Consider the following 25,250-nt stretch of genomic DNA (forward strand, 5'->3'; position numbering starts at 1 on the left):
GGAAAATTATGTGATGGTTTTTATTTTCATAAATGCAGTAGAAACTGTATCATTCCAGGTAGTACAACTCAGAGCTTACGGTCAATTTCCAGGGTCACAGATGAGCACAAAAAAGCATTTTTTCCTGCTCCTTGTGAGTGATATTGCAGAAAAGAAAAGCACCGTGTCTGTTGAGGTAAGCAGATGGCCAGATGAATTTCCTATACGATAGTGTCACGTGTCACCTTATCTACATTGTTATAATTTTCCTATTTGACAAGACAGTGTCAAGATCTGTTAATGAGATGGCCTCACAAGTCTATATTTGAATATTTTATGAAAAGTCACTGTAGCTTTCTATGGATATGACAGTAATTAAATGCATGAGCTCCTAAGGCCCATTTCAGGGGCTACATGTATATTTCTTCCCCCTCCAAAGACATAACAAGGTGTGCAAGTCACCTCACTGACTTTTGCAAGGAGAAGCATTGTGTTTTCCTTACTTCTCTCTGATTAGCTATCCTAGTCTCCTTGCTCCGTTTCAGCACTGAAAGCACATTGGCACAGCTCCTTACTGGGAAAATTTCCATGTGAATCTTGAATCTTCAGAGGCCTCAGTGCAGTGGTCTGTAGACACAGCACCTCTCTCTTCTTTACTCCTTAATTATCAAGGAATAATTGACTGACCAGCAGTCACTGGCTAGTGTAATAATTGACTTTCTCAAATAGAACAGACTACAGTGAGTAGGCATTTTTTAACTTTTCGGCCTTGCAATTCTAATTTTTTAGCGGGGGGAGTGTAGAGGTAATGCCATATCTTATATTAAATAATGGGTATCTGTTTATGGCATTTCATTTCTTACGTTCAGAGTTGTTTGGGGTTGGGTTTTTTTTTTCTTTCTGTACTAAGGAAAAAAGAATCAATATTGAAACCTAGACATTTTTACAAGGTGTCTGGCAATTGATGCAGGTATATCTCTCAGTTAACAAATGGTGATGATTTCCATAATAAATTTGTACATTTAACATTTACCCCTTGGAATTCTGTGGTTATTTGAATTTTTTTTTTTTAAAGATTTTATTTATTTATTTGAGAGAGAGAGAATGAGAGAGAGAGAACACCTGAGAGGGGATAGGGCCAGAGGACGAAGCAGACTCCCCGCCGAGCAGGAAGCCCGATGCGGGACTCGATCCAGGGACTCCAGGATCATGACCTGAGCCGAAGGCAGTCGCTTAACCGACTGAGCCACCCAGGCGCCCTGGTTATTTGAATTTAATGACACTAAACGCTCTATTAGAATCTTAAAGATTCAAGTTCACATTAGCATATTATGGTTTATGAGAAGTCAAGAAGCCCAGAGGCTTGTGTAAGCCTGGCCTGTTTAATCTAGAATTTCCCAAGTTCACTTGAGCAGCAAGTCTGCTTTTTATTTGTTTGTTGTTTGTTCTGTTGTTTTTGTGTTGATAATCCCTAGTGACGTCCAGAGGAAGTGACACTGAGAATCTGTGGTAACAGAAATCCCAAAGAACACAGAGTGCATGGTGGGAGGGGCACCTGATCACTTTGTCCAAAAACGGGGAATTTTCGATAAAATTTTTAAATATAATATGTTGCTATCATGGTTGTCAAGACTATAATAAAATACTTTAGATAAAACAGAATGAAAAAGCAAAGTCACGCATAAGTAGTTAAAAAAAGGATGGCACTCTTTTATGTGGTGAATTCCCTGTGGTATAATACATTTGATTCATTTCCTATGGTATATGTGACCTTGGGTAAAAATAACATAACCATATTCTACAAAAATATGGTTTCTTTAATAGGAGTTAGTGCCAGGGGCAAATGAAGGATGGAGCGAGCAAAAAAAGAAGGGCGGAGGCAGAGAGAGAATCCTGAAACAGACTCCCCACAGAGTCAGAGGCCCCGGGGCTCCAACCCAGGACTCTGAGATCATGACCTGAGCTGAAATCAAGAGTCCCATCCTTGGGCGCCTGGGTGGCTCAGTTGGTTAAGCGACTGCCTTCGGCTCAGGTCATGATCCTGGAGTCCCGGGATTGAGTCCTGCATCCGGCTCCCTGCTCAGCGAGGAGCCTGCTTCTCCTTCTAACCCTACGCCCTCTCATGTACTCTCTCTCTCTCTAATTCTCTCTCTCTCAAATAAATAAATAAAATCTTTAAAAAAAAAAAAAAGAGTCCCATCCTTAATCGACTGAGCCACCCAGATGCCCCAATTTTATTTTACTTTATCTTATTTAATTTATATTATTTATTTATTTGTTTGTTTGTTTGTTTGTTTTGAAAGCCATAGGAGTAGTAAATAATGACGCGCTTATTGACCCAGTTGGTGAACTTTTCCACAGTATCAGAGGTTGTTATTACCTCTGGGCTAAAAACTTATCTTGAAGCATTAGAGTGCCAAGCACATTTGCAAACTGTCTTTGTCTCATTTCCCCATTGTTTTCCTCCAGTTTCCTTCTCATGCTCCATTCCTGCCTCAGAAAGTGATGAGTTTTGACAAAAGGCCAGTGGCTAGGCATGAAAAGATAGAACCCCAATAGCCTCAGCCTGTATAAAAACTTTATAAAAAAACGAATATTATTCTCTCAAGAAAAAAAAAAAAACGGTTCACTTTTGACTTTGGTAATACATTTTATTTAAACCTTAGTATTTCAGAAGAATTTTTTTAAAGCCTACTCATTTGAGTCAATACTTATTTGTAATTATCAATTAATAATTATTTGGAAAGAGATTTTAAAGAATTAAATAACAGGATGGATCTAATCATTATCTTAGTATATTTAAGTATATATCATTTAAAATAACCTATTTATCTATTCAAGTTATCCGAAGCAGTGAGGTATCAGTGGGGATTTTAATACTAGTAGAAAAGGCCAGGTTGTCAACTTTTGAAACTGAAATAGGTTATCAGTGGGAACAAAGTTTGAATGGAACATAGAGAAATTTTATGATCAAAGTCCCTCAGGCAATAAAAACTTTCTAAACTTGGTAGAAAGACATTATAAAACTTCAACTTTCTAGCAACCACATGGATGTTAATTCTGTTTGTTTTGTGCCATTTTAACCCACAAATAATGACTGGATGGTTTAAATCTCTATAAATGGCTTACAAAAGAAAAGAAAAAGGCAGGCTGCCGCTCATTCTGTGTACAAATAAATAGGCTTCAGCACCTGCTGATGTGCTGACATCTGGCTTGAAAGCAGCAAACATCTGTTTGTAATTTGCAGTGGGAAAGGATGACGGTGAAGAACTGGATACCGTCACTGAATATACAACCTTGTTAAGTTACTAAAAGGACCCAGAGGAGAGATCATGAATGGATCCTTTGAGACGTGTGACTACCTTGTGATAAGGTGATAAGATACCCTGGGTTTTCTTTCCAGGTTGCCACTATGTTTCCGTTCTGAACCATTATTTAATGGACTTTAAACAATAGACAATGCTTTCGGAGGGAGAGCTCTGTTTAAAAGAGAGAATTTTCCCAACCAGGGAACATTTTTCACATCCTTAGGGGTTCAAAGCTCTCTATAGATGATATGGATATCCTAAAACTATTCAGATTAATGTAACTTCCAATGCCCACGGCCAGGCCAAATTAGGAAGACCAGGGGCACCAGAAATCATAGCGGTGTTTGCTCTGAGCCCCAAGGCAGGTCAGACATGTCTGTCAGCATTCCTTATCTCTGCTTCTACACATCCTAGAGCCCGTGCTCCTTGATTGTGGTTGTGATTGTGATACTTTAGGCAGTAATTCATCATTTTGCCATGTTTCCTTCTGACAGAAGTGCTGGTAAGTTTTGTAACATCCCCAGGGCCAGGAAGTTGGGGAAAACTTTTTCCTACATTTTAGTTTAAAAGGGAGATGAACACTGGGTCCTTGGAAGGCCCACTCCCAATCTCTCCTTACCTTTTCTGCATTTTTCTGAGGGATTTACCTGCAAGGATTCCTCCTTTTGCTTGCCCCCAAATTCTGGAGTTCTAGAGATGGATTGTGCCTTAATCCATCCTGGCCGCTATAGCAAAGTACTACAGACTGGGCAATTTATGAACAACAGAAATTTATTTCTTACAGTTCTGTCAGCTGGAAGACTGAGATTGGGATGCCTTCATGGTCGGGTGAGGGCCCCCTTCTGGGCTGCAGACTTCTGACTCCTGCTGTGTCTCTGCAAGGTGAGGGAGTTCTGTGGGATCTAGATTTTAAGACCACTAATCCCATTCATGAGGGCTCTACCCTCCTGACCTAAGCACCCCTCAAAGGCTCCACCTCTTAAGAGTATATTTGGGCATTCGGATTGTCACATTGGGCATTTAGGATTCTACATATGAATTTTTGGTGGACACACGCATTCAGACCGTTGCAACTTTGTAAAATAGTACATTTATATTTTTCTCTGTGTGGATAATGGCAGTTTTTCTAGTTTCATATATTTAGTTAATGAAATAACAATCCTCCATTACAATTATTTTTTAATAAAATACTATATTTTGATAGAAAAATAAAAGAAAGAAGGAAGGAAGGAGGGAAGGAAGGAAGGAAAAAAAAGAAGGAAGGAAGAAAGGAGAAAAAAAGAAAAAAATGCTACATTTAAATGATTGAAGAAAGAAAGGAAGGAAGGAAGGAAAGGAAGGAAGGAAGGAAAAAAGAAAGAAAGAAAGGAGGGAGGGAGGGAGGAAGAAAGAAAGAGAAGAAAAAAAAATGCTATATTTAAATGATTGATAAAATCTCCAGATACTAAGGAGAGCTTAGCAGGAATGACAAATCATGAGGGTTCCACGTGAACACAGGATACACCATTCCAATCAAGCTTTCATTTGGAATTCCCAAATTTCAGAAAAATGTTACCTGATATCTGATAATTTTGTCATTTGGCAACATCTATTTTTGTAAATTTCAAGTTCTGTTTAGCTTTGGTACGTGAATTAGATCACCCTAAACTAACAAATTCTCACTATATCATTTTTATTTAATGAAGGGAGGAATGAAGAGTGGATTCCGTGCTGCCCTTGCTAGTTAAAAACAGAAGCTTATTACGATTTGAATGGAGACAGGAGATGCATATCTGCTGTGACTTCTGCTTCCTCTGTGGTTAGGTTTTACCTTTTGTGCTGAGAGATCAGATTTAGAGCTTCTTCCTTGCATGAACAGATTTGCATAAATTTGGCAACATACACCACAGCCTTCAAAGATATGTATGCTGGACTTTGCAAACTTAATTTCTACTTTTTAAGAAGTTAAACATTTAAAGGACTTCTGTGACTACAGAATATCCTGGTGGCAGTAATTTTGAAGAATCTAATGTTTCTATCACAAGGTCAAAGTTTTCATCTAATTGAGGTTTTAAAACTTGTTTTCTGGGCGCCTGGGTGGCTCAGTCGGTTAAGCATCTGCCTTCAGCTCAGGTCATGATCCCAGGATCCTGGGATTGAGCCACGTTGGGCTCTCTGCTCTGGAAGCAGGGAGTCTGCTTCTCCCTCTCCCTCTGCTGCTCCCCCTGCTTGTGCTTGCTCTCTCTTTCTCTCTCTCTCTGTCAAATAAATGAATAAAATCCTTTAAAAAAATTAAAAAAAAAAACTTGTTTCCTGACAAAATACAAAATATAAACCCAGCAAATCAGAAAATTTTCAACTTAAAAAAAAAGACTAGAGTTTTGTCTGGGTAACATGCAGAAAAAGTTTAGCATATAAGGATAAAATGGTTGAATAACTATATGGAGGCTAAACAAGATCCATATTTCTCAAGCAATTTCCCTTGCTCATTTAAAATGCACTAAAAGTTTGAACACAGTAATATTTAATTTCATTTTTAATTATAATGAATACAAGTAAATATCGAATGCATTCATTTTTCACTGCTTCAGAAAGCAAAGAGTAAGGTCAATAATGTTTTTGCGTTTTGCTTAGGACTGCTTGGGAAGGGTGGGGACCCGTGCACAGAGCTGCGTATGGGAACAGCACCTGCTGGGGGAAAGGCCAGATCGGAGCTCCTGCTGCACATGCGTCCTCATAGGGTTATTCTCTGTGGATTGTGCTTTTCATTTTTTATGTCTGGTTATTAATTATTTTAATACTTTAAATTATTTGCACCTGATTTCTCTAATATTGAATGCTTTGCATCGCTTTAAAGTGTTAAAAGAACGTTTTTGTCCATTGTGTAATATTTCAAAGTTAGAATATATTTTCCAGGTCGTAGCAAGTAAGCCCAACAATTGCAATTTAAGATGTGTAGTCTTAATTGAGTGAAATCGTTTTGCCTGGAGCTGCTATTAAATCTCCACCTTCCCAAGTGTTAATTAGTGAGTCTGTATTAATTTTTGTTCAGAGAAAAGTTGAGGTATTAAATATTTAATTTCTCATTATATGGTATTTGTTGCTGGGATCCCCCACTTGCATCCTAGACAAATGTGTGTCGTTTATCCTCTGCTCAGAAAAACACAACCTTAAATAAGATGCATAAGAATCCATATAAGATTAATTTTGCAAATGAGGTCCTTAATTGTTTTAAGTAGTATCATGCTACTTTTTAAGGAATTCTGTAGGAGGTGAAATGTATTCAATGTGTTTAGATTTTGTTTCTACTATTACTACCTGGTTATTGAATACTTAACTACAGCTAGACATATTTTATGTGCTCTGTTACGTAGATATTCCCTAAATATCATTTTTATCTCCACTTTATAAATAAGAATTTTTAAGATTTAGAGAAGTGAAATATCATGCTCCGTATCGTGCAACCTTTAAATGGTAAGCACACAGATGTAAACTCCAAAACTCATACTCGGCAATGTGCGGCATATTTCGAGCTGTGGCTTTGCTTCTCACTATAGACCTCTAGTAATCAAGATGTAGTCAGATTTTCTTTTTTTATCTTTTCTCCTTAAACTCTCCTTTCAATCATTTCTAGTTCCAAGAGGATGTTTCCTATCACTTTCCATGTGGGAAAACCCTTTAAATGACCTTCAACTATGTATAGCAGATGACCTTGCCCTTGAGATTTGTGTCCCCCAAATTATGGCTAAACTGTTTTACTTGGAGTTTATTTGCTTACCTACTAAATACATATTCTAGCTGGTTTTGAAAAACACTGGCTATGATGGTATGAAATTGATTTTTCTAGATGATTTCATTGCATGTTTGATCCAACAGAGAAATTCCAGGTCTTGAGATATTTCATTTGGGAAAATAGTCAACACCTGGTTTCCTCTCAGAACTTTGTATTTTTCATGCATTTTCTAAACAAGGGTTATTCGTATCTGGTTTCAAATAGCTACTCCTCAAAATCTCATTCCCTGCTGAGCTCTATAAGGGAAAGATATGATAGGATTTATAAATAAGCAAACAGCTCCTAGAAATCTTAGGGGTGGATTGTATTGATAAGCTAGCAACCTACACATGTCCCCTTGACTAATGAGAATGTCTTAACATGAACCACCTCAGACCTTTCTGTGTGCCAAAACACCAGCCCACTGGGAAGTTAACATTTTGGTAAATAGGTTTGCAACCCACCAGAAAGCTCCACAAATTCAACAGATGCTTTAACCTTCACTTAAGCATTCAAATCAGTCAAACGGGTGGTCCCTTTGCTGCTGTTAACTACCTGCTGTGGACTTGCTCATTGAAAGACATGCCGGTCATCATTGATCATCTCACAGATTTGGTGCCAGGGAGAAACTAAAAATTACTATACACTCAAGCTGTTTAATTCGATCCCCTCACATGAATCTGAGAGGCATCCAAAAAAAAAAAAAAATAATGAATGGCATTGAGTGGAAAATAAGATGTAATTTCTGTTACTTCATTATTACATGATGCGAAAGGATTTATTGGCATGAAAATGACAACCTGCTTTAAAGTTTCTCAGTCTGTAATATTGCAGAGGATAACCCTCATTGTTAATCCAGGTTCTGCCAAACCTCTTTCTGATCCTGTATCCCAGCTCTTACTTGGTGTTTATAGCTGCTCAGAATCCTGCAATTTTAGACCCAACCAAGGCAGCACGTCCAAAAGTGACTCCAGAATCACAATCTTGGCCCTCACTCTTTAACTTCATAAAAGTTAAATTTCCTATCCTTGAGGCATGTTTCCTTTTAAAATGATTTAAAAAGTGCTCGGTACAAAAAATAAAAATAAATAAAAAATAAAAAGTGCTAAATACTAATGTTTAAATACTAAATACTAGTGTTTAGCTTTTCTGATTTATCAATCTATAGGGATAATTTTGTAGCAGTGAAAATTTTTAAGGGATAATTTATCCATAACATTTGATTTCATGCTTCACTTAGAAAATGAAAATTATGTGATTTTTATGTTGAAAGTAACATAGGAGCGCCTGGGTGGCTCAGTCAGTTAAGCATCCAACTCTGATTTCACCTCAGTCATGATTTCAGGATCCTGAGATGAAGCCCCGAGTGGGGCTCTCCTCTGAGCAAGGAGCCTGCTTGAGATTCTCTCTCCCCTCCCTGCCCCTCGCTCCACCATTCACGCATGCTCACACACACAGTCTCTCTCTAAAAAAACCCAGAAAGTAACATAGTAATTTCATGTGGTTTTGGTTTTTTTAATTGAATTTTGCATCTCAAATTAGATTTTAAAGTTCTTGGAGGGGAGTAGGCGGTGACTCCATCTTTCTACCAGCCTTATTACCTCGAGTAATTGCTACATGATAAAAATTAAAATAGTTCATATGATTAAAGGATCCCCAAAACACCTCTGAAAAAAATGGATTATTAAAATAAAGAGCAAAAACAAAACCAATGACTTGACAGTTTTAGTAAATACCTCAGCAAGGTCTCAAAGTAAGGAAGAAAATTAGAATGCAAGACCAAATTCTCCTGGGAGCAAAGCCCAAACTATTATCTGCTACTCTATTCTTTCCCCTTTGCTGCCCAGTACCCCCATCAGTTTATGCTTTGTCTTAATATTTAATGTTTGGTTTATTAAATACCTGTAATGGAGAAGTACCTAAGATGCTTATCTATTGAGGTCATACTTAGGAAACTTAGAATTGCTGAAGAGTTATGTGATGATCGGTTTTTTTTTTGTTTTTTTTTTGTTTTTTGTTTTTTTGAAAGATTTTATTTATTTGACAGAGGGAGACACAGCGAGAGAGCGAACACAAGCAGGGGGAGTGGGAGAGGGAGAAGCAGGCTCCCCGCCGAGCAGGGAGCCCAACGCGGGGCTCGATCCCAGGACCCTGAGATCATGACCTGAGCCGAAGGCAGACGCTTAAGGACTGAGCCACCCAGGCACCCCTGATGATTGGTTTATTAAAATGTAATTAATCTCAGTGAGGGCAAGAAATTCTGTATGCTTAAACACAGCTTTAGTCCCATTACCTAGATCAGTGACTGAATAATAGCAGGAAATCAGTAATATATGTTAAATAAATTGAATGTTTGTGTACATTCGACCAAATGACACTCTTACCTCAAAAAATATGCTAAAAATCACCCCCAAGAAATAAAAGGCCATTAGAGAAAATTGAGAAATTAATTCAGCTGATGGAACTGTCAAATATGACTTGATTCAGAACAATATGACTAAATCACGACTATCAGTAATATTCTGGAAGGTAAGCAACCTCAAGGCTTCCAAGGAGAGGCTGTCTGACAAATGTTACCTTCTGTGTGTGATCAATGTTACAAAATATACACATCACATGGCCTCATTTCAGAATGGTAAATTGTCTTTGAATTATAAAACCCTCATTACTAAGTGACTAAAATGTGGGTTTACAGAAAGAACTTTTTTTTTTTTTTACAGAATCTTATATACAAGAAATGAAAGCAACTTTTATGCCTTTTCCCACTAGGTAATACCATTGGCGTAATTGGCATCCCTAAGATATTTTCTTTTATTTTGTTATATTGCAATAATATATAATGTTTCAATGTTATAAAAAAAACAAACAAAAGTAAAACAGTGACAAATTATAATAGCAACAGCTGAACTTTTTCAAGATTATATAAATCTGATTTAGAATTGGGATTTTTGTGGCAACAATGATATTTTAACTGGTGATAGAATATTGAAAATGATCCATGTTGAGAAGGAAAGGAGAAAATTTAGGTCACAAAAAATCAAGTGCATTATTCCAACATAGCTTTAAAAAACAGTTTTCAAGGGCCAAAGTTGAATGTGATGTATCACAGTAAATGCAAAATTGATGGCTACTTTTAGTAGAGAAAATGATTTGTATGAATTTTCTGATTTTATTTTTTTCTCTCTGAGACAGTATTTTTTCTAAAACTCAAAATGAGAATATTTATGTTTTTTTAAATGTAATTATTATTTTGTTGTCATTGAATGCTAAGGTACAGAGGAAGTAAGACTCCAAGTAGATAGCCAAATAATAGTAGGCCAGTTCAAGCTTGCTATCTCTTTTTCCGGTGCCTCCTTTACTTTTGCACCTAGATGATGGGCAAGAGTTGGTAATATAAACTGTTTCCGACTTTGAGGCGTTCACAGTCTAAAAGGACACTCGTGTGCATACATAACTGTAAAGCAAGGATGCCAATGGCAACAGTGACTAAGGAAAGAATGGTCTGGCACTAAGGGAAACAAGATTTCTTTCCCCTGTAAACAAGCCTTCCCTGGATCTCTAATGCATCAGTCCTCTGCTGTCATGAGGGATCTAATATTGGGTGTCTTCAAGGAAAGATTTCACCGTAGCAAAATCAGTTATAACTCCCCAAAGATCTTGAGGTTATATTTTGACATTTTTTTGTCTTTTGCATGCCATATAAATAAACCTAAGTTTCTCTCTGTTGCTGAGTTACACAAAGACAACCAGATCGGTTTTCTCTAGAGGACACTTAGGGATGACCTGACTTAAAATAGAGGTTATGTCATCATTTAAATTCACTGTGAGCAGTCTTGGAAGACACCCCAAAGACATAGGTTATCATCCTGGAGAATGCTGTAACTGCTGATCATAAGAGACGTGCAATAGATATTAAGATGCTACTGGGAAAGAAAGTAAATAGTGATTTATAACATGAGCCTCGATTTGAAAGTCACAGGGGCAGACACTTGGAATTGCAGGTGCTGATTTGTGATCGAGGTGTTTCTTACATGGGCAACTCTAGAATACCTTATCCAGAGTGAGGAACAGCACAGAGGTATGAAAATAATGTGGGCTAAGATTTTCCCCAGCATTGCAGAGACCAGATTGTTCTGAATGCATTTCTTTTTTTCACAGATTTTACCAAACATAATATAATTGGGTCTGAGAATAATGCAGAATGAACTTTTACTATATCTAAAAAGAAAAAAAGGAATTGATCGTCTTGCCTTTTTTTTTTTAACTTTCTAAATAACTAAATATATCCTCCTTTTGATATATATTGAATACTCATTACAAGATAACTAAGTGACACATGAGATCTGGGTCTCTTGAATATCTGGGACATAGTTACCTTGTAGTATGTTGCTGAAATGTGATCACCATGTGGGAGCTCTCAGGGTAACGTGACCTGCATGTAGGTGATAACTGAAGCATGGAATCCCTGCTCAGGTGGAACATGTCAAATGAGAATTAAAGAAAATTAAGAATATAGCCAGGAGGACCTGTCACTGAAAGATGGGCAAAAGAGCAATCCGAAAAAGTAGACAGAAAAGAAGCAGTGGTCGGAGGGAACCCTGGGAGAGCGTGGGGTCCCAGAAGAAAAGGAGGAACATCTCACAAAAGAAAGAGAAGTCGGGTAGGGAAGACATATATATGGTTTGGAATTACCAGTTAGATTACTTCACTGTACTGAAAGCCATTCTAGAGCCCCGAGGAGAATATGTAACCTGCCTGGGTGTTGAGTGAATGAAGTTAAGGATGAGAATCTGAAGTTAGGAAGAAAGCAAAGAAAGGACACGGATTACTTGTATGCAGAGGGGCGGTACGTCAGAAAGTTTGGGTTTTGTTGTTTAACAAATGACTGTAACTATTCTAAAACCACAGAACAAGAGAATGTTTATGAAGTAACAGGAAAAAATACATATTTTTAATCGGTTCTCATATCGAGGTGACAAGATTGATCCGGCTCTTGTTATGTTCATATTTTTCCATTCTTAAGGATAATGTAATTTACATAAACATCAATTTCCTTTAGTGTTACTTTTGAATGAGTTCAGCCCGTATGCTTTACTCATATTTGCTTTTTGTTATGAATGACATAACCCTTGGAAATTAAATTTAGAAAAATACGTATCATGAGCTATATTTATGTACAATTATGTAATGTTTTCCTGGTACAAGAGAGCTGGTTTTACAGTAATGATTCGGCATTGAGGTCCCTTTTTTTTTTTTTTTTGAGAGAGAGAGAATGAGTCAGAGAGCACATGAGAGGGGGGAGGGTCTGAGGGAGAAGCAGACTCCCTGCTGAGCAGGGAGCCCGATGTGGGACTCGATCCAGGGACTCCAGGATCGTGACCTGAGCTGAAGGTAGTCGCTTAACCAACTGAGCCACCCAGGCGCCTGAGGTCCCTTTTTTGTGAGTGCATTTTTGTATTCTGCTTATTTTGTAGGCAACTGTTTGTAGGCAACTGTTTTGTAGGAAGACCCTTATATATATACATATATATATATATGTATATATATGTATATATATATTTCTAGGTGGATTAGAAATCTGTACTTAGAGAGCAAGTTTAATGTTGGTCCTAGCTGCCTAACTTTTCACAGCCATTTTTGTAAGATATAACATTTCAGAATGATTAATAAACCATGAAAGTACTGATAGAGGAAGACTGAAATAATTTGTTAGGCTTTGTTTTCTTATTTTTCAAAGTGAAACAGCTTCACTCATATGCTTTGGAGTGAAGAAAAACACACTTGTTCAAAATTATGGCTCCTCGGTGTTAACGCTGATCGTGTTACAGAACACCCCTGAGCTTCTTATCTGTAAAGTACACATAATCAAACTCATCGGGTTGCAATAAATTTAAGTTAGGCAATGCTTGGTGGAGAGCCTGACACATAGTAAAAATAGCAGAAAAGTACCTTCAGCTATAAGTAACAGAAAACCCAGTTAAGTCTAGCTGAAACAGTTGGGGAATGTATTTGCTCACATCATTTGGAAGAGGGGCTGGGAATACCGCTTCCTGTCCTGTAGTGGTACATTCCTTCATGTGCTGGCTTTGTCTTCAGGTGCCTCCTTCATAATGGCTAGTAACAGAAATCTGGTCGCACATCCTCACACCACCTCATCCGGAATAGAGAGCAGAAGCACTATGTCATAATAAGGAAGCTTCTTTTGCTAGAAGCTGTCCCTGCGCCCAGACTTCTCTGTGTTTAAATGGCCTGATTTAGACCATATGCCCATTTTCCCCCAGTGTTATTGAGACAGAATTGGCATACGTCACTTTATAAGTTTAAGGTGTATTGCATAATGGTTTGACTTACATATAGTATGTGGTGAAATGATCACCACAATTAGTTTAGATAGCATGCATCATCTCATATCAGTATGATAGAAAGAGAAAGCAAAATAAAAAAGAATCTTTTCCCCTTGTGATGAGCACTCTTAGGATTTACTCTCTTAAGTTTCATCTAGATGACATAGCAGCGTTAGCTCATATCATCATGCTGTGCATTACACGCCTAGTACTTAGTTATCTTGTAACTGCTGGTTTGTGTCTTTTGACTACCTTCTTCCAATCCCCCCGCTAGCTCTGGTAACCACAAATCTGATCTCTTTTTCTAGGAGTTGTTCGTTTTTTGTTTTTTTTTTTTCTTTTTTAGATTCTATACATCAGTGAGATCATACAGTATTTGTCTGTCTCTGTCTTGACTTATTTCTCCTAGTATAATGCCCTCAAGGTCCATCCATCTTCCAAAAAGGCAAATGGTAGGATTAAGATTTTTCTCATTTTTTTATGGCTGAATAATCTATTATGCGTATGTGAGTGTGTATGTATGTGTGTGTGCATGCGTGTGTACGTGTGTGTGTGCGTGTATTTCACAACTTCTTTATCCATTCATCTATTGATGGACACTTAGGTCATTTCTACGTCTTGGCTATTATAAATAATGCTTCTGTAAACATGGGGGTGCAGATATCTTTTCAAGTTAGTGTCTTCACTTAAAAATATGTAGTCCCAAAGGGGAATTGCTGGATCCTATCGTAGTTCTATTTTTGTTTTTTTGAGGATCATTCATATTGTTTTCATAGTCACATGCCCATTTCTGAAGCCATCTCTCTGGTTGGGGAAAGCCCTGGTTTAACACTGACTAATGTTCATAAACAAAATATTGCAAAGTTTAGGGGATTAGCCTTTGTCTAATCGGGGTCACTTTTAGAGCTGGAGGTTTGCCCTGGAATCACTGTGTGAAAGAAAGGAAGACCCTGAAAAAAACAGAATTTGATTTGGGAAGAATGGTGGGCTACTGATTAAACATCTAAGTAATAACTAGAATTCACCTCATCTTGGGTTGCAAATCTTTCCCACCAAAAAGTGAAGCCAGAGAACAGGGCCCATCTGACCTGATGTTAGTCTGCGTACTAGATCAAAATATTTCAGTGGTAATGAGATTCCTAGCCCAATACCTATCTTAGTGTCTTTTCCCTACCCTCAACCACATGTTTTAACGCTTGAATCTTAAATGAGGTACAAGAATGAAATGAGGAATTTGTGCAAACGCTTTAAAACATGCAATGTTAAATAAGGTGTTTATCTAAAAAGGCAAACTGATTCCGTGGATAGGCCTTTGATGCATTATTCTTCTAATGCCAAGTTATTTTAGGAATTCAGAGTTGAGAATGAGGGGTGAAATTGACAAATTATCAAAGGCCTGGAAATTGTGCCCCGCCAAGTTACACATCCACCCACTAATCTAACATACAGAGTACCAGTAGAAAATAGCATCTCCTAAGACATGATGCTGTGTTTTGGCAAAGACAGGAAAGGCGAGCATGAACGTGAGCGTGTGCATGTGCATGAGGGTGTGCGTGTGCATGGGAATATAGAAAGGAGAAAAATAAGTTTTCTACCCCAAAGAGTTGACAGCCTAGTAGAAAATATTTATATCTAATGGTTAACCTCCATATGATATGATAAATGGTATACAAAAAGGCAGGATGTGTACACGGGGGCCAGGAAAGGGGTGGTTGGTGTGGAGCATTCTGTCATTCACGCCTTTTTTGGTGATCAAATCTTGTGGCAGCAAAAAGCAAACTGGAAGAAACAGTTAATTTTCACCATGTGTAAAATGCAAAATTTTAAATAAAGAGCAGTGAATGAGTTTACAAAAAAACAAAACAAAACAAAACAAAAAGCGAAACTGTGGTACCAATGTATTCAATAGGATGTATTTAAGAATGATTGTGGCATTCTTCTTGTTGCTTTAAAAAAAAATTCTATCGTATGTCAAAATAGGACTTTGGTCATAGCAAAAATAACCCTGACAATTATTTTTAAAGAGATCGTGCCCTTGCTGGCAAAATAATAATGCATATTAACAGTCAGGCTAGATAAGATCCAGCAGGGTTAAATGCTGATTAATTAGTTCATCTGATTGTCAGAGGAGACATCCTTCCATGTATGAACTGCCATCAGCTTCTCAATCTTTCATCACAGGTCCTTGAAGTGACCAAACTGCACTTAACACTGGTTTCCAAACCATTATTTTGTGTTGTAAATACATGCTTTGCCCATGATCTAATCTCCTTTTCTCTGCTAACATAGCATTTTATGAAGCATTTTTACAACCTCCCACAAAATATCTTTTATTAACCTAATGCAATCCTGCTAGTTCAGTGAAATGTTGAGGCATGGGGACTCCCTGAGAGGACCATCCCTGTGATCTCTAGAGACCTAATGTACAGCCCATGTTGGACTACCGCTGTATGTGATTGTCCATACCTGAGTAACCCCACATCATCACCTATCAGGTGTGAAGTTTGCTAACTGCCCTAATAACATTTTAGTACTGTGATTTAACAAGCACGTATTTGAAAGTAAAAACAACCAGATATGTGTATATCTATATATCTATATCTATAGCTCTATCTCTCTCTATCTCTCTCTATATGTTAGTTAACTTTCTCTGGAGAACACTAATTATATATAATATTACATGTATTAGATATACACACACACCATATCTATGTATGTAATTATTAATGGCATTACAAAATAATTGCTTTATCTTAAGCCTAATCTTAGTTTAAGGTGCTCTAGAGAGTGCTCTAGGGACCCAGATATAACCTACACACTGTCTCTACCTCTAGATATTTTCGATAGGCAGACTTTGGGGTGCCTATATAATTTATTACAGGTTGATTAAGGATGGACTCAAATATTTCTGAATTTTTCTGAAATTTTTAAAGATGTATGGAAAGACCACATACATCTTAAATGTATGAGTTTAGAGTAGGTAATTATAAGAGTGCAACACTCATTCTACACTTTGTAAGTTTGGAACTTTTTTTAATTACCCTACTTGAGTTTTGGAATACCAAGAATTACATCTTCATGAGTAGAAAGACAAAAACATTTTAAACTGTCCTTTTATTCATTATAAGATATATTCCCTGAAGTACATTTTTAACCAAAAGAAAATTCCTACAAGTGTTTATTTATATGTATGAGTACAGGTACATGTATCTATGCATCTGTATGTGGATATATAATTTTTAAATATATTTTTATGTAATTTTGAACCAACAATAATGTGAGGGTTTTTTTGTTTTTTTTGTTTTGTTTTTTTTTTATAGAAACTGACATGAAGCCATATGTTTTAGTTGCTGGATTTAAGAATTTGTAATTATCTACAATACTGACCTCTTCATAGTTCAATTATAAAATATCATTTCACCATAATTCTTAGAGGTCAGTGTATTAGTCTCTAGAGAAACACAACCAAAAGGGTATATAGTGACATCTGGAAAGAAATGTATTATGGGGATTGGCTCACATGATTCTGGAGACTGAGAAATCCTACAATATGCCATCTGCAACCTGAGGCCCGGAAGAGCCAGTGATGTAGTTTCCATCAAAACCTAAAAGTCTGAAAACAAAGGGAGCCAAAGGTGTAAGTTCTTGTCTGAATCCAAAGGCTGCAGAGCTAGGAGTGCCAATGTCTGAGAGCAGGAGATGAATGTCTCAGGCAGGGAGAGCAAATTCATTCTTCCTCTGCATTTGTGTTCTTCAGGCCCTCAAGGAATTAGTTGATGCTCACCCATTGGAGATGGGGATCTTTTTTACTTAGTCTATGGATTCTAATGCTAATCTCTCTCAGAAACACTCTCACAGACATACCCAGAAATAATGTTTTACCAGCTATCTGGGGGACCCTTAGTCCAGTCAAGGTGACACATGCAATTTACCATCACGATGGTCACCTTATTCAATGTCTTCCTTCCTCTGCATCCCTATTTGATTACCACAGAATCTTTTCTTCAGTATCTCCTGTTACTTTAGTTCATATACTCTCAAGCCCTCCCATTTCCTTTTTATAAAGCCATTGGAATGTTTTTCTTTTCTTTTTTAGCCATATAATCATTGTTTCTCTAGAAATGCAATTGGTTGGGACGCCTGGGTGGCTCAGTCGGTTAAGCATCTGCCTTTGGCTCAGGTCATGATCCCAGGGTCCTGAGATCGAGTTCCGCATCGGGCTCCCTGCTCCGCGGGGAGCCTGCTTCTCGCTCTGCCTCTGTCTCTCTCTCTGTCTCTCATGAATAAATAAATAAAATCTTTAAAAAAAAAAATGCAATTGGTAGTGGATAGAGGTATACTCATCATACAAAGCAGGTATGTCAATTAAGACAACACTAGCTGCTATTAAAAAAAAAAGTCCTAAGTTCTATAATGGAACACATGCAATGTATGTTTATTTCTCACTCAAATGAAATTTGAATATGTGTTCGTGGTCTACACGGGGAACCAAAATTCTCTCTGAGTTCCTTTGTATCCAGGTGGAAGATAAAGAAGGTAAAGAATGGAACATCACATGAGAAAGGATTTGTGTGGGCCAATTCTAGAAGAAACATGTGCCATTTTCACTCATTTTCACCCATTTTCGCTTTGGCCAGAGCTCAATGTCAGGGCTGTGTCTAACCACAAATAAGACTGAGGAATTCATTTTAGCTGTGTGCCAGGAAGAAAGGAGAGCAGTGCTTATGGGATTTGACACCTGCCTGGCTCTCTGACTCCCTTCACCTCCATGTCTTCTTGTTCTGTGTTCTAGCTATATTGACCTTTTTTTCTTTTTCCTTCAATCTCTAGAAGGCCGTCCAGAGTCCTAACACAGGTTGTTCCTTCTACAAGTAGTGTTTTTAACTTCACCAGTTCACTTCTGTTTTTCATTTAGAACTTCTTATTTTTCAGGGATGCCTGCTTTACACTCTTATGATGCCTCATTATTATTCATAAAACACAGTTTGTAACATTTGTAATATTATTTGACAAATGTTTATCTCCCCAACTAGTCTGTAAGCCCCCTAATGGTAATGACGTTGCCTGTCTGCCTTTCATTTTACCACGGTTCCTATCAAAGGTCCTAGAATATGAAAGTATTTGTTTAATTAATGAATACAATAACACTCCACCATCTTACTCCAAAGGATGGTACTCCCATGCTATGAGGCCTTGACCACAGAAACAAAACTATAGATTCTTCAAAGCCACTCTTTGTGACTTTTAAAGGTTAAAAATAGGCTGTGAATATGTAGCTTAAACTATGTCGTTGGCTATCAAGATGTCTAAAATAATTGAGAGGATGGCTGAGAATATCTAACTGTGGAAACAGATGTGGTATTTTGGCATTCTCTTTGTAAAATCTTCATCAGACTCTCTTATTTGGCTGCCACATATGAGTGTCGGTGCGTAGGATAGAGAACCATTAGCGTGCTTTTTACATTTACTTTCTTAGGTAGAAGAAGCACTGCTTCCATCTTTCTTCAACATTTATGACTGTGTTGCCTTGGGCTTCTTCATTGGCTCCTCTTTTGCAGTGCCATATTGATGCCTAACTGCCCCCCAGGTACAGGCCCCCTTGTGTTCTTACTCTTCAGCTGGCCCTTGGGTGATGTCAATGACATCTCACAGCATAACCTATCATCAATAAATAAAATGCCCCAATCCATAATTCCAGCCCTGTCTTCTCTTTTCAGTCCCAAGTCTGCATTTTCTCTGCTAATCTTTGCTCGTAGAGGTTCTGAGTTCACCTGAGACTTAATCTGCCCCAAATTAAACTCACCCTTCTCCTCCAGTAGTCTCGGCATTCATTCATGGTACCACCATCCATCAGTGGTCGAAGCCAAAAAAGAAAAAAAAATAGAATCATTTTTCATCTCCTCCCAACATTTGCCATGGTGGAGAGAAGGAAGTGGCCGGTTCTGAGCCCACGGTGCCTGCTTCGGTCAATGGTGCCAGCTCAAACCCAGCTATTGTGCAGTCTGGATGGGAAAAGGAAGCCAGTGCCAATGTTATTCAGCAGGATGGAAAATCTTTGTGGCTTGGATGCCTCCCAGGTTCCTGCAGAGAAAGTTCATTCTGGGCTGGGGATCCCTGTAGCAGCTGGGATGAGATGGGTGCCCAGGAGGAGAATATCCATGAGAGAATAGTCTCCAGAAAACAGAAAAACAAGGGGCTCACAGACGATCTGGACAGGGCTGGCATGGGAGAGTTTCCCCATAGATATTTGGTTAGTGCTTGCACTCCTGTCTTTGGACTAGGTGGTACCAGGCCCTGCACGGCTGTTTGCTTTCCTGCTGGCTGCCAGAGTCTATAGAAGAGCTGCTGTGTTTGCCGGTTGTGTGCCTGGGTCTTGGTACCATATGCACAAGCCATGTGTTGCTCCAGTTCCCAAGAACTCAGCCATTCCAGAGATGACTGCTAGTACATGAAAAAAAAATTAAAAATGAACAAAATCCTCCAAAGTCCTACATTCTGGTGCAGAAAGTTTGTTGGGGACAGGGACCAAGGGGGGATTTCAACCTCAAGCTCAAAAACCAATCCCCCAAGTTGTGTGAGAAGGCTCAGTCTGCCATTTAGAACAAAGATATCCTTTCCAACCCAGACCAGGACTGCTGCCTGATGTAGATCAAAACCTCCAGCTTCATCTTCCTCCCTCATTGGCATGGGCATATTTGGTGCCCATGGACGTGGATGTGTTGGGTGTTGGTCTCTGACTGGTGGTGCCCTCAGAATCTTTCTCCCTTCTTGTGCCTTCTTGGTACATTCCTACAACTTCTTAGTTAGATGATTGGACGTATTTTGATGATTCTTACAACACTTTAAAACAGAGTTTTCAGAAATAATATTGATGAACTTAATAGCATATCAGTGTGTCTTGATGACATTGATCTGTAGTCAATTAATTTAAAAAAATGTATCCATGGGGACAGCCCTAAATTAGGCCAGGCCATTAGTAACCAGAATGCAGTTGGGAAGTCAGCAGCTGCATTACATATCAGGTTAGTATGGAATAAGCCCTTCAGGTTTCTGGGGCTCCCTTGTTAAGGATGGAGAGGAGGAGTCAGAATGTAGGGTTGAATTAAGAAGAAAAACATTTAAATGTAAGTTTTGCATCTGAAAGGAGAAACCTGATTCTGTTCTTTGAGTCAAAGCTCTATTATTATGCTTTTAAAACAAAGGTATTCAACACCTTTTTTTTTTTTTTAAGATTTTATTTCTTTAGAGAGAGAGAGCCAACATGAGTGAGGAGAGGGACAGAGGGAGAGAGAGAATCCCAAGCAGGCTCCACACCCAGCACAGAGCCCAACTCAGGGCTCAGTCTCACGACTCAGATCATGGCCTGAGCTGAAATCAAGAGTAAGACGATTAACTGACAGATACACCCAGGCACTGCCCCCTTCCTCCCCTTTTTTTTGAGTATAGTTGACACACAATGTTACATTAGTTTTAGGTATACAACTTAGTGATATGACAAATTTATACATTATGCTGTGTTCAGCAGAAGCATAGCAACCAATGGTCCCATTACATCTCCATTACGTGTCATTGACTATATTCCTTATGCTACACCTTTTATTCCAGTGACTTATTCATCCCATATCTGGAGGCTGTGTCTCCCTCCCCTGCACACATTTTGCCCAACCCCCCCCAACACCTCCCCTCTGGCAACCATCCATTTGTTCTCTGTATTTATGGTTCTGATTCTGCTTTTTGTTTGTTTATTCATGTGTTTTGTTTAGATTCTATGAATGGAATCATATGGTATTTGTCGTTCCCTATCTAACTTATTTCACTTAACATAATATCCTCTAAGTCCACCCATGTCATCTCAGATGGCATGATCTAATCCTTTTTTATGGCTGAGTAATATTCAACACCTTTTAAAGTCTGACTTCAGTCTACATGTAGAGCCTTATCTGCCAATCCTCACTACCACCCCCTCGGCCACCTCGGCATACAGGTTCCCTGATTTCCTCGCAAAGATCAATGTCTTGCATGTGGTAGGTGCTTAGTAATTTTAGATTGAATGAAAAAAATCACAGTCAACTGGTTCCTCTACATTTCTTCTTCTCTGTATCTCTACTTATGCTATTTCTCATTTGTAATGCCTTTCCCTTCTTTTTTCCCCTTTTGAAATTTTGTTTATTCTAACAACCTATCTTAAGTGTCACTTCTTATGTGAAGTCTTCCTGGCTTTTCCAGCCTCACCTGGATACATAATCCATTCTTCTGGGCTTTCATAGAGCTGTTCGTAGTTTGCACCTCTATTTGTCTATCATATAATTTATTTTTTTTTACGATTTATTTATTTATTTTTAGAGAGAAAGTGAGAGAGTGTGTACAAGTTGGGGAGGAGAGGGAGAGAATCTTCAGACTCCCCTGGATCCCAGGACCCCAAGATCATGACCTCAGCTGAAATCAAAAGCCTGCCGTTAACTGACTGAGCCACCGAGGCACCCCTTTATAATTTACTTTCTGACTAGCATTTTACACATACACACACACACGATTATTGGCATACCGACATGCTGGAGGTAATGCATTAACCTTGTTTTTTGTTTTGTTTTATTTCATTTTTGTCTCAGCAACTTAAAAATCACCTGAATTCTAGAAGCTGTTTTGTAAACAATGGATATAAAAAGTGAGTTCCTCTTATAGAAATAATTAGCTATGAAGAGAATTTTATACCCACTTTTTTCTAGTCATTAGTGGTTCAAGATACTTTAAAATAACTTCAATAATGAATCCTCTGCATTTTGGTGTTTTCACCTCTGATCTATCCATTCTAGTAAATGAGGAGAGGATATGTTATGCATAAAAGACCATAGTATTCTGGTAAATGTTTAACAACTGGCTCTTTCCCCCCAAATTTAAAAGTGCCATTTTGTAATGTTTTCTGATTTCTATAGTGTGAACACTCCCACCATGGCGGATTTCTAATTACCGATGTGATTTTACTGACGCTGGGGCTGAGAAGAGATGTTCGGTGACACATCATCACATGGTATCTCCACACAGAGATATGATAGATGTAATTAAGCTGAAGGACATGCATAAAAGTACTATGTAATTTCTAATGATGAATACATTTAACACCTGGCTTGCGGATTCCTGAAAATTTAGCATCATGCAATCACTGATATGAGTTGGCTCCAGCACACTACCGAGTATCACCCTTAAGAATGTAACAAGACTATTAATTGACTTATAAATAAGTCTTTTAAATCAATTGAGTATAGATCAATGTTATCAAGAAACGTACTATATGATATTTTATTTCATTGTATTATTCTTAAATCTCTATTTTAAAATGTTATGAGAATCATCAAAATCTCTCAAGATAATCATCCAAACATATTAACAATCTAGTTATCAAGTTGTATATACAAAGAAGGCACATCTAAACACTAGTAGTGTTTAATATGTGGAATTATGGTGATCAAGAATAGTACTGTTCTTTAAGAGAAATATTAAACTTTCAGAAAGATTTGGGTAAATTAATTTCATACCCCCAATGGCCACTAATCCACAGACCAAAATGATGGTACTTTATATATTAAATATTTTATGCGGTTGTTCACAGCCTCTGGCAAGAGCACTTCTGCAAACTGTAGGTGGAAATCTACTCACTAAGCCACAAAACTGCCTACATTCAGGATACCTGCCAGGCATTCCCTAAACTACCACCTATTCTCATAACATCGAAGACATCCAAAATAGTTGTTTACTTAACCTAGTCTTTCGATGAACAGCATGGGTGTGAACTACACGGGTCCACTTATACATGGGATTTTTTTGGATAAATACTGTATGGTACTATAAATGTATTTTCCTTATGATTTTCTTAATAATATTTTCTTTCCTCTAGTTTACTGTATTGGAAGAATACAGGCTATAATACACATAACATACAAAATACGTGGTAATTGACTGCTTATATTATTGGTAAGGCTTCCAGGCAACAGTAGGCTATTAGCAGTTGGGTTTTGGGAGAGCTAAAAGTTAAACATGGATTTTTGACTGCATGGTGGGAGATCAGTGCCCCCAACCCCCTCATTGTTCAAAGGTCAACTGTATATTAAATCTTCCTTTAATGCCACTCAATAAAATGGTTTCCTAATTTCATATACATACATAAAACTTTGTTCCTGGACATACCTCTGGCTATAACCTGGTTCAACAGCCGTTCTCCAGATGTAGTTGATCTTTGCTGTTTTACAGGATATTGATTTATGTCAGACTTTTAACTTGATCAGGTGTGATTAGTGGTTGCTAAAGCCTTTATACAAAGCAAATGTACTATCACTGATACATTTTTTAAAACCATTTCTTTTCTTTGGCATTGTAGCACTGAAAGTTTTCATTGGATTATTTTAAATTTATGATGATTGTGGGTAAACCAAGTAGTTGATCAATGTCTTCAGCTCCTTGAGGTCATGTACCAATGTAGCGTCATGCTCCAGAACAGTCTATAGAATCACGGTAGTATTAATTTTTTTTAAGATTTTATTTATTTATTTGACAGAGACAGAGATACCGAGAGCAGGAACACAAGCAGCGGGAGTGGGAGAGGGAGAAGCAGGCTTCCCACCGAGCAGGGAGCCCGATGCAGGGCTCGATCCCAGGACCCTGAGATCATGACCTGAGCTGAAGGCAGACGTTTAACGACTGAGCCACCCAGGCGCCCACGATAGTATTAATTTTGCAGTATATTCATGTATTCAATCTATATCCATGCAGATTTCAGATTTTTTATACGTAGAATATAACAATATGTGTAGAATCTTAGTTAGACATTTCCATAGGACGTATTAGGTGGATGGATGGTAAGAGGAAACCACCTGTTTTATGACAAGCTAACATGGGGTGAAATGCTACAAGGACACATGGGAGCAGAATGCCTGGCTGTGCAGCAGGCTGTGTAATAATGAGGAGAAACAGCAACATGCAGAAGAGCAAGTAATCAGCAATCAGAAGCATCATGATTAAAAAAAGAGTACATAGACTGAGGTGATGAGGCTAAGCTATAAACACCATCACTTTTTACAAATGTGGCTGCAGTTATAACCCAAAAAGAGCTCTTCCAAACAATTTTTGGCCACATTCAATAAAAAAAAAAACATAGAAGAGAGGGAAAAAGAAAAAGAAATTGACGAGGGGGCTAATGTGAGCCATAACGGTCCTATTCATCACTGTAACATAGTGGTTTAGGGGCTAGCCAGTATGGATCTGCATATGAGCTGTATCATTTACCAACTTGTGTGACCTTGGGCAAGTAACTTAACTTCCTTATGTCTCTATTTCCTCATTCGTAACATGCTTATTAAAATGGAATATGTCATAAAGATGCCATGAGGATTCAATGAAATATTGCAAAGAAAGTCCTTGGCACTCTGTCTAACATGATGAAAATGTTCCAAAAAGTCAACCCTACTGCCTAGTCCATAGTTTGGCAAGTGGCAGCGAGTAGATGTTGAGGTTGAATGAACTCATGCTAACACCAAAGACACTTTCAAAATAACCATGAAACAAGGCCTACCTTCCTTTGGAGGGAGAAGGACAAAATGTTACTCCAGCAGAGAAGTGCTTTATTCTCATTAAGGAACTCTCAAAACATTCTTGATGGAACTTCACAGAGGGCGTGGCTTTGAAAGTAAATCATAATCATAGAATTATAGATTTGGATAAGATTTTAAGGATTATTTAGTGTCCTCTCTTATGAAGGAACACCTGCTGTAATATTCATGAGCATGTAGCCTCTGGATACGTATCCACGGAAAATGATCTCAATGTTAGCTATAGAAATGAAATAAATACATGATAGTACCTAATGACCATTTTTAA

At 38.0% G+C, this 25,250-nt stretch overlaps 1 protein-coding gene across 1 annotated transcript in view; it reads left to right on the forward strand.

Annotated features, from left to right (window-relative positions):
• The window catches only part of CNTNAP2 (contactin associated protein 2), a 1,539,511-nt gene that overhangs the window by 18,597 nt on the left and 1,495,664 nt on the right, over positions 1-25,250 (forward strand). Inside the window, exons 2-3 of the mRNA XM_035021319.1 lie at positions 3,227-3,352; positions 4,072-4,169. Coding sequence (XP_034877210.1) covers positions 3,312-3,352; positions 4,072-4,169 — 139 coding nt within the window. The 5' untranslated portion in view covers positions 3,227-3,311. The remainder of the gene's footprint in view (positions 1-3,226; positions 3,353-4,071; positions 4,170-25,250) is intronic.

Source organism: Mirounga leonina, unplaced genomic scaffold, assembly GCF_011800145.1.
Source record: "Mirounga leonina isolate KUSES-001 unplaced genomic scaffold, KU_Mleo_1.0 Mir_174, whole genome shotgun sequence".
Taxonomy (NCBI): Eukaryota; Metazoa; Chordata; class Mammalia; order Carnivora; family Phocidae; genus Mirounga; species Mirounga leonina.